Source organism: Lolium rigidum, chromosome 7, assembly GCF_022539505.1.
Source record: "Lolium rigidum isolate FL_2022 chromosome 7, APGP_CSIRO_Lrig_0.1, whole genome shotgun sequence".
NCBI classification, from domain to species: domain Eukaryota; kingdom Viridiplantae; phylum Streptophyta; class Magnoliopsida; order Poales; family Poaceae; genus Lolium; species Lolium rigidum.
Window position 1 is genome coordinate 94,512,887 of NC_061514.1, and position 12,534 is coordinate 94,525,420.

The window sequence follows — 12,534 nt, forward strand, 5'->3', positions numbered from 1 at the left end:
ACTGCCACCAGGCTGTAAAGATCTCTCGCACGCACAACATGCTCGACCGACCCGCTGCTGCTCCCCACTCCGCTCCACTAACCCATCGCCGTGATTTAACTAATCGCTCCACTATTATCCAACCACTTCCATTTGCGTTTCAAATCCAAGATAGCACTAATCGCGTGCAGTGCCTGATCGCGATCGCGCGCGTGACAAAGCAAGACGATCCAAAGCAGCGACGTGGGCGTAATCACCAGCCGGTAAGACTAGCAACGTGGTTAATATTAATCAGATTAGAGCCGACTCGAGGTCAGAAACAGCAGGAGTAGTAGTGCTGCTATAAAAACCGGGAGCCAAACGCGACCGGGCAAAAGACCACCACGGCCGCCCGCGCCAGCGCCAGCGTCGCCCCCCACGCCTTCCATTTCCGCGCCCAACACAAACCAGCCACCAGCCTCCAACCCGGCACCGCCGCCGCCTCGCCGCCATGGCGCCCTTCCAGATGCGCTTCGGCCTGGGGATCTCCCCGTCCCGCACCTACGACGAGGAGGAGGAAGACGAAGACGACGAGGAAGAAGAAGAGTTCGAAGAGGACGAAGACATGGAAGAGGCGGAGAGCGACGGGACGGCCTCGCCGACGCCGCTGCAGTCCGGGAGGGCGGGCGGGCTCGTGGGAGCGGTCGTGAGCGCGCTGCGGCGCTCGCTCGTCATGTGCGGCGCTGGCGTGGCGGGCGACGACGACAGCGACAACAGCGGCAGCGAGGACGACGACGGGATGGAGATCGGCGGGCCCGTCGACGTGCGACACGTCGCGCACGTCACCTTCGACCGCTTCGGCGGGTTCCTCGGCCTCCCCGCCGACCTCGAGCCCGACGTGCCCCGCCCCACGCCCAGCGTCAGGTCTGGCCAGCGAGCTCTCCTCTCCTCTCTCTCTCTGTCAGCCCCGCCCACCGCGATTTTCCATCCTCCTGGTTCTGCTTCTCTGCTCTCGTATAATTCTGCTGCTGCCTGCTGTCATGGGGATTATCGTTTCTCTGAAATTCGTGATCCAAGCAAATCTCCTCGCAATGCTTTTGTGCGTTTGTTTGTTTCTGCCTTTCGGAACCGCGTATTTATTGTGGCGTACTTTTCAGCGCATCCCAAAATATTTTCCGGGGTGATTATGAGTTTTCATTTCGGGAATTTCACATAATTATAAGAATATCTTGAATATATTTTTCGGTGGCCGGGAATCTTTATCACTAGAATTCGACACAATTAAGATATTTATCATACTAGATTTTTGTGGAATAAGTAGTGTAAATAATGAGTAATAAATAAATTCAGTAGCGCACGAAACTTTTAGGTACGACTAATGTTTCAAGGGAAGGCTCCTAAGCAAGTTCGTGTAAAAGATACAATGATTTCAGAAATGAGCTGTGTTTTGCCATTCTCTTGTTATGCCTGCGCACTCAGAGATGATGCAGGGCACAAATAGCGGAAATCGCTGAAAAATGCTTAATTAACTAGTTCAACAAGTGGAACTAAAAAATAGGACAACTGGTGCGTTTTGCATCTCAAGTTCTGTTAATTGGGAGTATATTTTATGAGGTTAGGTTCCATGCCAAGAAGTAGAACTACTTAAACAAGAAGTTTATTGGTGTTTGGGTGATTATGGGTGCTCTGCACCCGGCATGGTTGCCACATGGGGCACCCAAGGAACACTCTCAAGATATGATGTGAGCGCACGATTTTGAGAACACACAAGGGCATATCAGAGAAATATACTAAGTTTGATTGTGGGATTCTGTTGAATGGCTAACGGTTGAGCTCTTTATTGGACTTCATAGTAGCCAGGCTTGCTATGTGCTTGACCCTGAAGCAGTTGCAATTTTTTGGGTGGCCAGAAAATTTTCATCCGACATTTCGACACAGTAATGATATTAACTCCTTTTTTCGTGGAATAAGTATATTTACTTACTGCAAATAATAAGTAAATAATTTAACAACACATGGGAATTTAGTTACGAGTATTTATTGTGTCAAGGCAAGGCTTATTTTAGACCATGGAAATTAGCTGTGTTGTGCTAGTCTCTTGTTATGCTTGTGCACTCAGAGATGATGCACGGTACAACAAATAGTGGAATTCGCTGTAAGTGTTTAATTAACTAGTTCAACAAGTGGATCTGAAAATCGGGAGTGTATTTTCTGTAATCAGGAGTTGTATATTACAATGTTAGATATCATGCCAACAAGAAGTTTATTGACTTTTGGGTGATTATATGGCTGGTCTCTCCTGGCATAGGCACGGAATTGAACACTCTAAAGATATGTGGGCACACAATTCTGAGGACACAGAAGGGCCTATGAGAGAAAAAAGTTGATTGTGGGATTCTGTTGCATGGCTAACGGTTGAGCTCTTTATTGGACTTCGTAGTAGCCAGATTTGTTATGTGCTTGACCCTGCAATAGTACTAGTGGTTTTTTAGGCGGCTGACCTGGCCAGCATGGGCAGCTCATGGGTATCTTTCTTATCCATCTTATATTTTGGATTAGGTGGATCTCATCAGCTGTACTTGCATCAGACTTAGTATGGGATTTTCTACTCTTTTTGCATAGACAACTGCCATTCACATCATCTTTTTAGGTTGCTAACATCAAATCAGGATATCGGGATTTCGATATTTCTTAATGTCCCAGCTAGATGAGCTAATGAATATGAACCTTGCCATGCTGCTGTTATTACCTAGACTCTTTTTAATTTATTTATGCTTGTTTCAGACAGAAAGTTATGTACTAAGTTCACCTCAACTAGATATTTTGGATGTGAAGCGTGAACTAAAATCATGAAAAACTTAAGCACGATCCTCCAAACTACTGTTTGGTGCTAGTTGCTAACCTTTTCAAGTTATTTCTGTGTGCAGTGCAAGTGTGTTTGGCGTTTCACCAACTTCTTTGCAATGTTCATATGATCAAAGAGGAAATAGTGTGCCCATAATACTGTTGATGATGCAGAGGGAATTGTATGTACGAGAGGGACTTAAGGTATGTCCAGCTGTAAGCTAATAAAAACAGCAATTGAAATGTCAGTTTCAAGCTCTCAGAATGCTTATGTATTTCCACTGTGTTCTTAGATTGAAGGGATCTTCAGAATTAACGGAGAAAATAGTGAAGAGGTCTGTGTCAGGGACCAATTGAACAGTGGCGTGGTTCCGGATGAAGTTGACTTACACTGCCTGGCTGGGTTGATAAAGGTACTGAGAACTTCCACAGTATTAACTGCAACAATCTCTCTTTTTTTATTTTCAACTTCAAGAAATACCTGAGGACAGCAGATAGATATGCCGTGTGCATTAGATGTCCCCTTCTTTTTGCAACTCGAACATACTAAGAGTCTGAAATATCAATAGTCAGGAAGGAATAATGCACATTGAAGTTTGAATAACAGCATGAGACTGAAAATGAATAAGGTTTTATTTGTGGGCAATGGAATTGGATGTATGCATTATTTGAACACATTATTTTAAAAAAATTCTTACACATCATTTCGTGATCTGTGGTTCTCTTTTGTAGGCATGGTTTCGGGAACTTCCAACAGGAATATTGGACTCACTAACACCAGAACAAGTAATTCACTGCAACACAGAAGAGGAGTGTGCTCTCCTTGCTTGTATGCTACCACCAGTGCAAGCAGCATTGCTTGATTGGGCAATTAATTTGATGGCCGATGTTGTAGAGCTTGAGAACTACAACAAGATGAATGCTCGAAACATCGCTATGGTTTTTGCACCGAACATGACTCAGGTTATTGGAAATATTCATTATTATTATCTGCAGAGCATACCCTGCACGCACAAATACACTAATCCCAGGGTATCTCTTGCAGATGGCCGATCCATTAACTGCCCTGATGCATGCAGTTCAGGTGATGAACTTCCTCAGGACTTTGATCGTTAAGACCTTAAATGGAAGAGAAGAGGCAGCTGCAGCACCCAAGGCGTTGCAGTCATGCTCTGATTCCCCAAATTACCAAGATGAAACTCAGATGCCAGAGAATTTGCAGAAACCGTGCATTCGTACAAGTCAGGAGAACGTTGATCATCCGATGATTGACAAGGCTATTTCGGACCGGTTCCTATCTGAAGCTGAACAAGCCCTCCATGATAATTCGAAAAATCATCTTGAAGGACAAGAGAAGAAGTGTGATATGGACCACAATAAGTGTTACAGTGGTGTTTCTCCGTTTGCTAATGATTCGAATAACCGAGTCAACAGTTCCGGAAAAGAATTTGCTAACAGAAATGCGGAAGGCTTGTTCGAAAGATTTAGTTTTAGGAAAGGTGTTGAGAGGCTTTGCAGGCACCCTGTGTTTCAGCTGAATAGGTCCCTCAGGAAGGCTCCAGACGTGGTTGCCTTTGATGCTACCAGAGAAGCAAGACAAGCTTGGGTATGATATGATAGTGAGATTGTATGTAATTGGTAATGGAATTATTTTTCGCCTTTTTGTTTAGTTGGTCGGCCGCTCCTCTAGTTTGTGTGAGTAGAAACAGTTAGCCAATTAGTGCGTAGGTACTGCAGATTTCAGTGTACATTATAATCGTTTACTGCTGACGACAACGTCTGAAAGATGTCCGAAAGATTGCATGTTGTACCTAATTTCTTATAAGTGAATGGAAGTCACAGTGAACTTTGACTCTACTGTTTACCTCAAAGGCTAGTGATCTCTGCATTGTTCTTTATACGAATGGTCTGATATATGCTGCTGTATAACATTGCAAGACAATTCAACTAGTGTCAGTAAATGGCTGTACATTTATGCCACTTTTCAGGAGGGGTGCGTTCTCTATTGTCTTGATAAGCGCATTTTTCTTAGAAAGGATGCATTGTGCCATTCTCTATTGCTAGCATAGCCGTGTAAATATATTTCATTTCTTTATTTTAGAGCACTAACCAAACATGCTCAGAACTATGTCTGACTGCTGGCCTGTACTGCTCCCAACTGAAAATCTTCTCATCCAGATCTAATATGTCAGTCCAGTGGGGGCATTTCGAATCTTCTCTTGAAGCTGTCAAACACTGACCATGTCAAATGGTACAATACAGGCACGGTAAGCATGCCAGTGCCTAGTCAGACATACGTAAGATGGCCGTGCTTCCTCTCCCCTGCTGCTCTCCACTCTTCACAGCAATGTTGCTGCTCTTGTTTCTCCCATCTCCAGCATCGTCCCAAGCGTTCTTCATCTTCGGCGATTCCCTCGTAGATGCAGGAAACAATGACTATCTGGTGACCCTCTCCAAGGCCAATGCCCCGCCATACGGCGTCGATTTCTCGTTCTCCGGTGGCAAGCCAACCGGGAGGTTCACAAATGGGAGGACCATTGCAGATGTCATGGGTAATTTCAAGTGTGATTTTGCATGAGAAGCTGTGTTTGCATTGTCCATGCCTGATCTAACGAACACCTCGTTGTGCAATGCTCGCAGGTGAAGCCTTGGGGCAGGAGAACTTTGCTCCTCCCTACTTGGCTCCGAACTCAAGCACTGGAGTGACCAGCAGTGGAGTCAACTATGCTTCTGGTTCTTCTGGCATTTTCGACGAGACCGGCTCTTTTTATGTATGTGAATTTCTAACTAGCTATGACTTCCCCGCAGCTGGCTTTGTTTCTGAATGTTTGTTTGGGTTGGCAGGTTGGAAGAGTGCCACTAGGACAGCAAATCAGCTACTTTGAGAAGACCAGAGCGCAGATAGTGGAGACCATGGGAGAGAAAGCTGCAGTGGAGTTTTTAGAGAAGGCGATGTTCACGGTAGCAGCTGGATCCAATGACATTTTGGAGTTCCTCTCACCTTCAGTACCCTTCTTCGGAGGACAGAAGCCTGATCCTGCAGTTTTCCAGGATGCCTTGGTTTCTAAGTTGGCATTTTATCTGAAGGTAGTGCCACTAATTTCTTAAGTACCATCTGATGAGTGTCGTAGGTAGCTACTGAATTTTCTTCAGTCTGCTTTTCATTTGAAGCTGATCTTGCGATTTTCTTTCCGAAATGAAGCGGCTGAACGACCTGGGGGCTAGAAAATTTGTCGTCGCCGACATCGGGCCGCTGGGCTGCATACCGTACGTTCGTGCCCTGGAGTTCATTCCTGCGGGTGAGTGCTCAGCAGCCGCGAACAAGCTCTGCGAAGGTTACAACAAGAAGCTGAAGAGGATGGTCGGCAAGCTGAACCAGGAGATGGGTCCAGAGAGCGTGATCGTCTACACGAACACGCACGACATCGTGATGGAGATCATCCAGCAGCACCGCCAATACGGTCGGTCGATACAGTGTTACAAAGCAAAGAAATTGAAGAAATTTGATATTGCAGATCCGCATCTCGTGAACTGAAACTTTGGCTGTGTCGCATGTATGGCCTGCAGGTTTCGAGAACGCGCTGGACCCTTGCTGCGGCGGCAGCTTCCCCCCGTTCCTGTGCATCGGCATCGCCAACGCGAGCTCCACCCTGTGCAACGACCGCTCCAAGTACGTGTTCTGGGACGCGTTCCACCCGACCGAGGCCGTCAACTTCATCGTCGCCGGCAGGCTTGTTGACGGCGACGCCGCCGATGCGTCGCCCGTCAACGTCCGCGCCTTGTTCCAGGACAAGCACAAATGAAGGAAGAGATCTCTGTGCATGCACCACCGTGTACGTAGTCATGGAATGTCTGTGTGGCTGGCTGGCCGTAGTTTCATCGTCATCTTGAACATTTTTCTATGGGGCATAGATTGGACCGCACGTCTTTAACGTGTAGAATGCGACTGGTGGCGGCGACTTTTATGAGGAACAATTTCTAGGCTGATTTTGTGTCTTTTCTGGAGGGCGGAAAGAAGATCTTTGGTTGGTTGACGAGATAAACAAAGCAGACCAGCGACAGGAATATTGCAGTCTGCAGAAGTTGCACGAGCAAGTAGCAGCGTATGCTACATGTAATCCAGCACGTCGGCCTATTCTATGGGCACGCGACACGAGTAGTCGAGCACACGACCGCCGACGGTGCAGTCTCCATACCAGCCACGCCACGCGGCTATATATGCATACAACACTTGGACTCGATCGATCTGGTGACTGACGGCCGGCCGTGCCAGGCAATCCAGTCTCCGGCTAGCTCCATGGACGGAGCGGCTGCGGAGCCTCAAAAGCCAGCAGCCAACGGCGCCATGGCGAAGGCATCGTCGTTATCATCCATGGCGGGAACGGCGGCGTGCCTGGTGGCGGTGGGGCTGGGCGGCGCGGCGCTGCTGGTGTGGTGGGCGCTGGCGTTCCACTCGTCGCACGCGAGGCTCTGGATGGTGCCGGCGGGCCTCGTCCTCCTCGGCACCCCCATCCTCGCGTGGCTCTCCCTCCTCGCCTCCGACCCCTGCCGCTGCGGCCGCCGCCCGGCCGAGACGACTCCCACGCCCAGTGAACATCCAGGAGCTTAGTTAGCTAGTCGTTTCTTCCATGCACAGTACCACGTAGTATACTTGTATAATTAGTTTGCTTGCTGCATCCTGGTCATTCCAGAACCAGATATGTACACAGTACACATATAATCAGCACTACTGTTGATTCAGTTTGTTCAGCAGGTTGCAGGTGCTGTGTTCTTGCTCTTGCTCACGCGCAAACATCTCCCAAGGTTCTCCCCTCCACTGATGATGCATGCAGCGATTGAGTCCTACTTTTTGATCGATCATACTACCGAAAGTCTAAAGCAAGCGTGTGCCGAATCCTACGCCGCCACACTCCATTGGTCGTGGTCGGCGCAGTCTCGTCGGTCAGATCAGGAAGTGGACGTGCATTATGTGAGTTGATCTGCAAAATGTGCCCCAGGAAAATGTCTTTCCTATCTTGCCGGATAGGGACGGTTTCCACTCAGGCAGTGCTTTCGTGGTTCTATTTCTACAATGGGCGTTATCTTAGGTAGGTGGTAGATTAACTAACGATAAGGCTTCGGTATTGGAACTGGAACTAGGGAGGCTTAACCTATCATATGAGGATCACGCAACTTCACAAGCCTATTGTTGTCTTGTCATCTTAGATTAAGCAGATGACGTGTTATTGTTAGGTTCGGATCCAGTCACCGCGCACAATGCTCAACACGGTCTGTGATAAGAGATTCCATGATTTACTCGACATGACAAGAGGGTGCAATACAAGCTAGACATCCCATCCATATCCAGAATCCAGAATCCAGAATACATAAGACTCTGATGGCCCAGTATATGTATAGGAACACTAGCTGGTTTGTCGGCCAAATTTGTTATACAGTCATCACTGAGTGGCAAAGTACAAACTACCCGGTGTAAGGGAACTTGGCAACATGGCAGAAGTAGCTATTAGCCGCCTTCTTATTTCTTCACTGATTACTCCCTTATCTAAGACTAACCACGACCAAAATACACATATACAGGCAATATCCAGAGGCAGGACGCACCAGGATTCAGAAGATCATGGTTCATATTGGATGGCCACCCAATCAGAGAGTTTTGGCTTCAGAGATGAACTTTTGATCCAGGGTAGGAAAATAGCTTGCTAGCATTCTTGTAGCTCAACTCGGCGAGTTCTGCCTCTGGCATTTCAAGCAGTGACGCCACGTAACTCAAAACCTGAAAAGAACATGGAAATGAGGCACAATTCATTAGAATAACTTCCTCTATCCGTCATTCATTTGTCTGAGGGAAACTGTATCAAGTAAACAAGCTATTTTTCGACAGATGGAAGCCGCACGGAGTAGTGACACTGTGCCAGACTGCCAGTGAGCTCAAAAGCTCATAGTGGATCATTTAAGCAATAGAAAAACAGCAGCACATACATTCATAATAGGAAATTGTGCATCTCTTAACATTAATCACTACAATGACATTATTCCAAACAGGATACGCTAATGCTGAAATAGTACTCAGAGAAAAGACTGCGTATACCCTAGAAAGGTTTTGTTCTTCATAGACACCTTAGTACACTAGTCGAGACAAGAATATTTTGATCATATAGGAGAAATAGCAAGGAGCTTATGCGACAAGGCGGAGCAAGAAATATCATATACCATGAAGATTTGGTACCAAACTATCAGTCAAAGGCATCAGAGCACAAATCTTACAATGTGGATGTTAGATGGATGGTTCAGTGACTCATTTGAAGAGCTAACTGCCGGAGAAGTTGAATCGATGCCACACTTTTCAGTACCCACATCTGAAGTGTCCACAGGGACTGTTACTAGAGAAACATTGTCCAGCTTTGGTAATGCATCCGGTGCATCTGTCTCTAACAAAATTCTGTCCAAGGGTATCTATAACAAATGCAATGCATTGGTATATCCTTGTGAGATGGAATGGTGCATAATAGATTTAACATACCTACTCCCAGGAAAAAGGAAATAACCTACTTACTGCTTTGAGCATTTGCTTTGCCTTAGTGGATTTCATGCCTGTAAGGAAACCTGACAACGAAAAGTAACAACCTAAATTTGCAAGGCCGAGCACCATTTCTGCAGACCCCAGATAAGAATGCAACAGCACACCTGCTGGGAAAGGCCCAGTTCGCCTGCATGCAGCCAAAAATGTTTTTACAGAGTTAAGAGATGTGAAACTACAGGGCATCCACAATAGTAGATTAGAAGTATGGAGCCTGCATTTCAGTATGACATTTCTATCTAGAACGAGCAGTGCTTTCAAGGTTTTTGCAATGTGTGCAAAAAAAAGTCTAGACCTACTAGGAACCTGGTGTATGCCATATCATGGATAATCTACTTTCTACAGACTGCAATTTTAACTTAAACAAACAAAGTATCCATACCTGCCGTACATAGCTAGATACAGGAAACAAAAGGATAATAAAGGCCAAACAAATATTCCTTACTTTAGTATTTCCAGAAGATCACCGAAGGCACGTACACAATGAACAGAAACAGGTTTCTCCAATTCTTTAGCAAGCTCAAGTTGTCGTTGGAATACTTCAACCTGAGTTAAATATTGTTATGCTGCCATTATTGCGGTCTAAAAATAAAACGGCACAATTAAAGTTTGCAGTGATGGAATAGGGAAAAATGTAGTTCTTTCATGAAGATGTTACTGACGATATTACTTTTATGCCCTAGTTATGATTCTGAATAGGGGTGGAACGATAAAAGAACCTTTCAAAGATTTGTTAATTCCATAATACTGGCTCGCGTGAATGGTGATGTAGGCCGGAGCACATCATTGCGTCGTGGGAATCTAACGTTGACGTGTATTTATTCTGACGTTTCGACCTTGTTGAAGACCTAATACGACCTGTAAAGTCATGGTCATTCATGACAGGAATCTAGTATGCTATTCAAGGTCCATCATGGGGATTTTTTTTCTTCGATGGGATATTCACCGTCGCTCAAGAGTATCTCCGTCAGAATTTTTTCGTCAGATTGGGTCATCCGAATCGTCAGCCTTTACCCGGGATAAGATTTCTGTTGGATTCACGTTCTTGCAAGCCCCATTTAACTATTCGTACAATACTTGCCCTAAAATTTGTAGTAAAGCAGAAATAAACATGGGACAAATTTAAATTATGATCTTTAATGCTACTACTTGTATACAACGCTTCCATTGTTCATCATTGATTTACTAATATATGTTTCGTAATCTTCTTTGTTTAAATAGGAAAATACCGACGCTGGAGTACTTGAATTTTACTTAATCAAACCCTTTCTCCCATAACAATTAAAATTTTGTTTTGTTCATGATTGTTATTCCTTCAAAGTTAGCAACTTGTCCTCATACCATGACATTGTCTTCAAATTGTATATATAGAATGAGTGTATATCCTTAAGGTAAACTACTTATGCAATAAAAATTTCTATGTTTTGGATTTTTTGGGGGGGCTTTTTTTCGTGCATGTTTGATTGAAAAATAGTATTTAGAATTCAACATTTCGCTAGTAATTCTCGCCAATTTCTTATTCAATTTTTAGTTCCATTATAATCATTTTTTCCAATGCCAACAAGGGTTAATACCAACCTTCAATGATCTATCATAAGAAAATTAGAATTTAGAGGTTCGATGATACCCAACCACTATGGTATTTTTTGCTACGACGAGGCCAATAAGATCAACAATAACGTGCAGAGAGTAGATTTTGTACACACAAGCATGGGTTGTGTGGTCTGTGCCGTCAATTTATTCCTCGAGATTCCCGCTCGCAATGGTAGGTGGGAAAATAGATCTCTCTCTGTCCTTTTATCCGAATCTCAAGCAAAACGTCCTGTGACGGAAACACCTACACCCATGTGTGTAAGTACAAAAGTATTTCCATAACAAGTGCTATCATTCCCTTGTTAGAATTTAAAAAAAATTAAAGCTATTGATCTTCCCTAATAGAATCCAAATATCAATGGGGTCGTCTGCACATTTTTCATTTAAACTATTGATAAAATAAAGTAGCATATATGAAATATGATTTATATTTTTACATTAATAGACATTCATCCAGATTTCTTTGAAAATTGCTAATCTAACATCTTGATGAAAGAACTGCATTTTTATTCCTAATCCATCAAAATGGCTATATCCATCAAATTATGTACCTGAATTTATTGGTAAAATCATATGCAACATAAGGTGCAGATGGGTCCATGCTAACAAACCTGCTCTCCAAAGTCAATAGTTTTTCCATGTGATCCCTTGTCCAGACCAATCTGCAAAGTAACGACATATAACAAGCTATAATTGAACAATTCACATATTAGCTCGTGCTAAGAGGAAACATAAGAGGCCCTGATTTCTGACCAAATTTGAAGGAACTAATACATTAAATTCAGGAATTGCCTTCTTAGTTTTAAAATTACAGTAAAGCAGAGGTGGAAGATATATACTACAGTATATCGTATTGCCGATAAAACATGGAAACTCTATGACTTGCAAAATTAGATGATCATAATTTGCTTCTTCGGAAAAGTTGATTATAATTTATACTATTAGAGAACTTAAGTTCTTAGGGAAGCTTTGGTTTGCACTCTGCAGAAATCCAGGCTATTAGGTATTACCGCAATTTTATTGCTGGCTATTAACCTAGAAGAGTAGTATTAAATTGACGGATAAAGCTCACCTCCCCAACAGCCGCTTCTGGGGTCTCTGAGAGGAACTGCCGGAGCGAATCCATCCAATCGGGCGATCTCTCCGGCACCCACCTAGCAAATTCAGTGTTTCAAAAACCACAGAGCATAGGCAGCAGCACACCGCGAGAAGCGGGCAGGGAATCTTGCCATGGATGGAGGCCGAAGCAGGGGACGACGGCCGGGTGCTCCTGGCCCATCTGCTTCACTAGGTGCCAGTCTTTCTGCATACAGCCAGTAAACAGAGAGTCAGAAGAGGGTTTCTCAAGTTCTCGGAACGAGGCAATATCAGGGGAAGGGTGTACCTCGGAGGTGCCGTTGACCGCGAACCGGGCGACGCCGGAGTCCGTGGCGGCGCGTATGAGGGAAGGGGCGACCGCGGAGATGCGGGGGTCCTGCAGGTGGCAGTGCGCGTCGAAGAGCCGCACGGCGGAGGCGGCGCGACCCGGAGCCTTAGCCATGGTGATGGTGGGACAGCTGCGG

General features: G+C 45.0%; 3 protein-coding genes across 3 annotated transcripts; 2 read left to right on the forward strand and 1 right to left on the reverse strand.

Moving 5' to 3' along the window:
* Positions 1 to 391: 391 nt before the first annotated feature.
* On the forward strand, positions 392 to 4,659 carry LOC124674629 (rho GTPase-activating protein 4-like). The gene is made up of 5 exons (XM_047210672.1): positions 392 to 882; positions 2,886 to 3,006; positions 3,096 to 3,215; positions 3,535 to 3,765; positions 3,848 to 4,659. Exons 1-5 carry the CDS (start codon positions 470 to 472, stop codon positions 4,412 to 4,414), a joined length of 1,452 nt encoding a protein of 483 aa, XP_047066628.1. The 5' UTR covers positions 392 to 469; the 3' UTR covers positions 4,415 to 4,659.
* Positions 4,660 to 5,149: 490 nt separating this feature from the next.
* Positions 5,150 to 6,605, forward strand: LOC124669896 (GDSL esterase/lipase At5g41890). The gene is made up of 5 exons (XM_047206431.1): positions 5,150 to 5,354; positions 5,443 to 5,573; positions 5,647 to 5,889; positions 6,005 to 6,263; positions 6,370 to 6,605. The coding sequence occupies exons 1-5, from the start codon at positions 5,150 to 5,152 to the stop codon at positions 6,603 to 6,605; spliced, it is 1,074 nt and encodes a 357-aa protein (XP_047062387.1).
* Positions 6,606 to 8,115: 1,510 nt separating this feature from the next.
* LOC124674756 (uncharacterized metal-dependent hydrolase BUsg_343-like) lies at positions 8,116 to 12,534 on the reverse strand. The gene is made up of 8 exons (XM_047210809.1): positions 12,357 to 12,534; positions 12,202 to 12,275; positions 12,045 to 12,126; positions 11,584 to 11,634; positions 9,825 to 9,925; positions 9,356 to 9,509; positions 9,067 to 9,255; positions 8,116 to 8,575 (listed from the first exon to the last, which is right to left on the reverse strand). The coding sequence occupies exons 1-8, from the start codon at positions 12,510 to 12,512 to the stop codon at positions 8,462 to 8,464; spliced, it is 921 nt and encodes a 306-aa protein (XP_047066765.1). The 5' UTR covers positions 12,513 to 12,534; the 3' UTR covers positions 8,116 to 8,461.

What these genes read in the sequence shown, in the direction of transcription:
- LOC124674629 (XM_047210672.1), top strand. Translation starts at nt 470, where the DNA reads ATGGCGCCCTTCCAGATGCGCTTCGGCCTGGGGATCTCCCCGTCCCGC. An exon ending in CGCCCCACGCCCAGCGTCAG is followed by an intron (nt 883 to 2,885) that starts GTCTGGCCAGCG and finishes TTCTGTGTGCAG; the next exon opens with TGCAAGTGTGTTTGGCGTTT. An exon ending in TTGCACCGAACATGACTCAG is followed by an intron (nt 3,766 to 3,847) that starts GTTATTGGAAAT and finishes TATCTCTTGCAG; the next exon opens with ATGGCCGATCCATTAACTGC.
- LOC124674756 (XM_047210809.1), bottom strand. Translation starts at nt 12,512, where the DNA reads ATGGCTAAGGCTCCGGGTCGCGCCGCCTCCGCCGTGCGGCTCTTCGAC. An exon ending in GATCTTCTGGAAATACTAAA is followed by an intron (nt 9,510 to 9,824) that starts GTAAGGAATATT and finishes GGCTGCATGCAG; the next exon opens with GCGAACTGGGCCTTTCCCAG. An exon ending in ATCCATCTAACATCCACATT is followed by an intron (nt 8,576 to 9,066) that starts GTAAGATTTGTG and finishes TGTTCTTTTCAG; the next exon opens with GTTTTGAGTTACGTGGCGTC.
- LOC124669896 (XM_047206431.1), top strand. Translation starts at nt 5,150, where the DNA reads ATGTTGCTGCTCTTGTTTCTCCCATCTCCAGCATCGTCCCAAGCGTTC. An exon ending in GACCATTGCAGATGTCATGG is followed by an intron (nt 5,355 to 5,442) that starts GTAATTTCAAGT and finishes CAATGCTCGCAG; the next exon opens with GTGAAGCCTTGGGGCAGGAG. An exon ending in CCAGCAGCACCGCCAATACG is followed by an intron (nt 6,264 to 6,369) that starts GTCGGTCGATAC and finishes TATGGCCTGCAG; the next exon opens with GTTTCGAGAACGCGCTGGAC.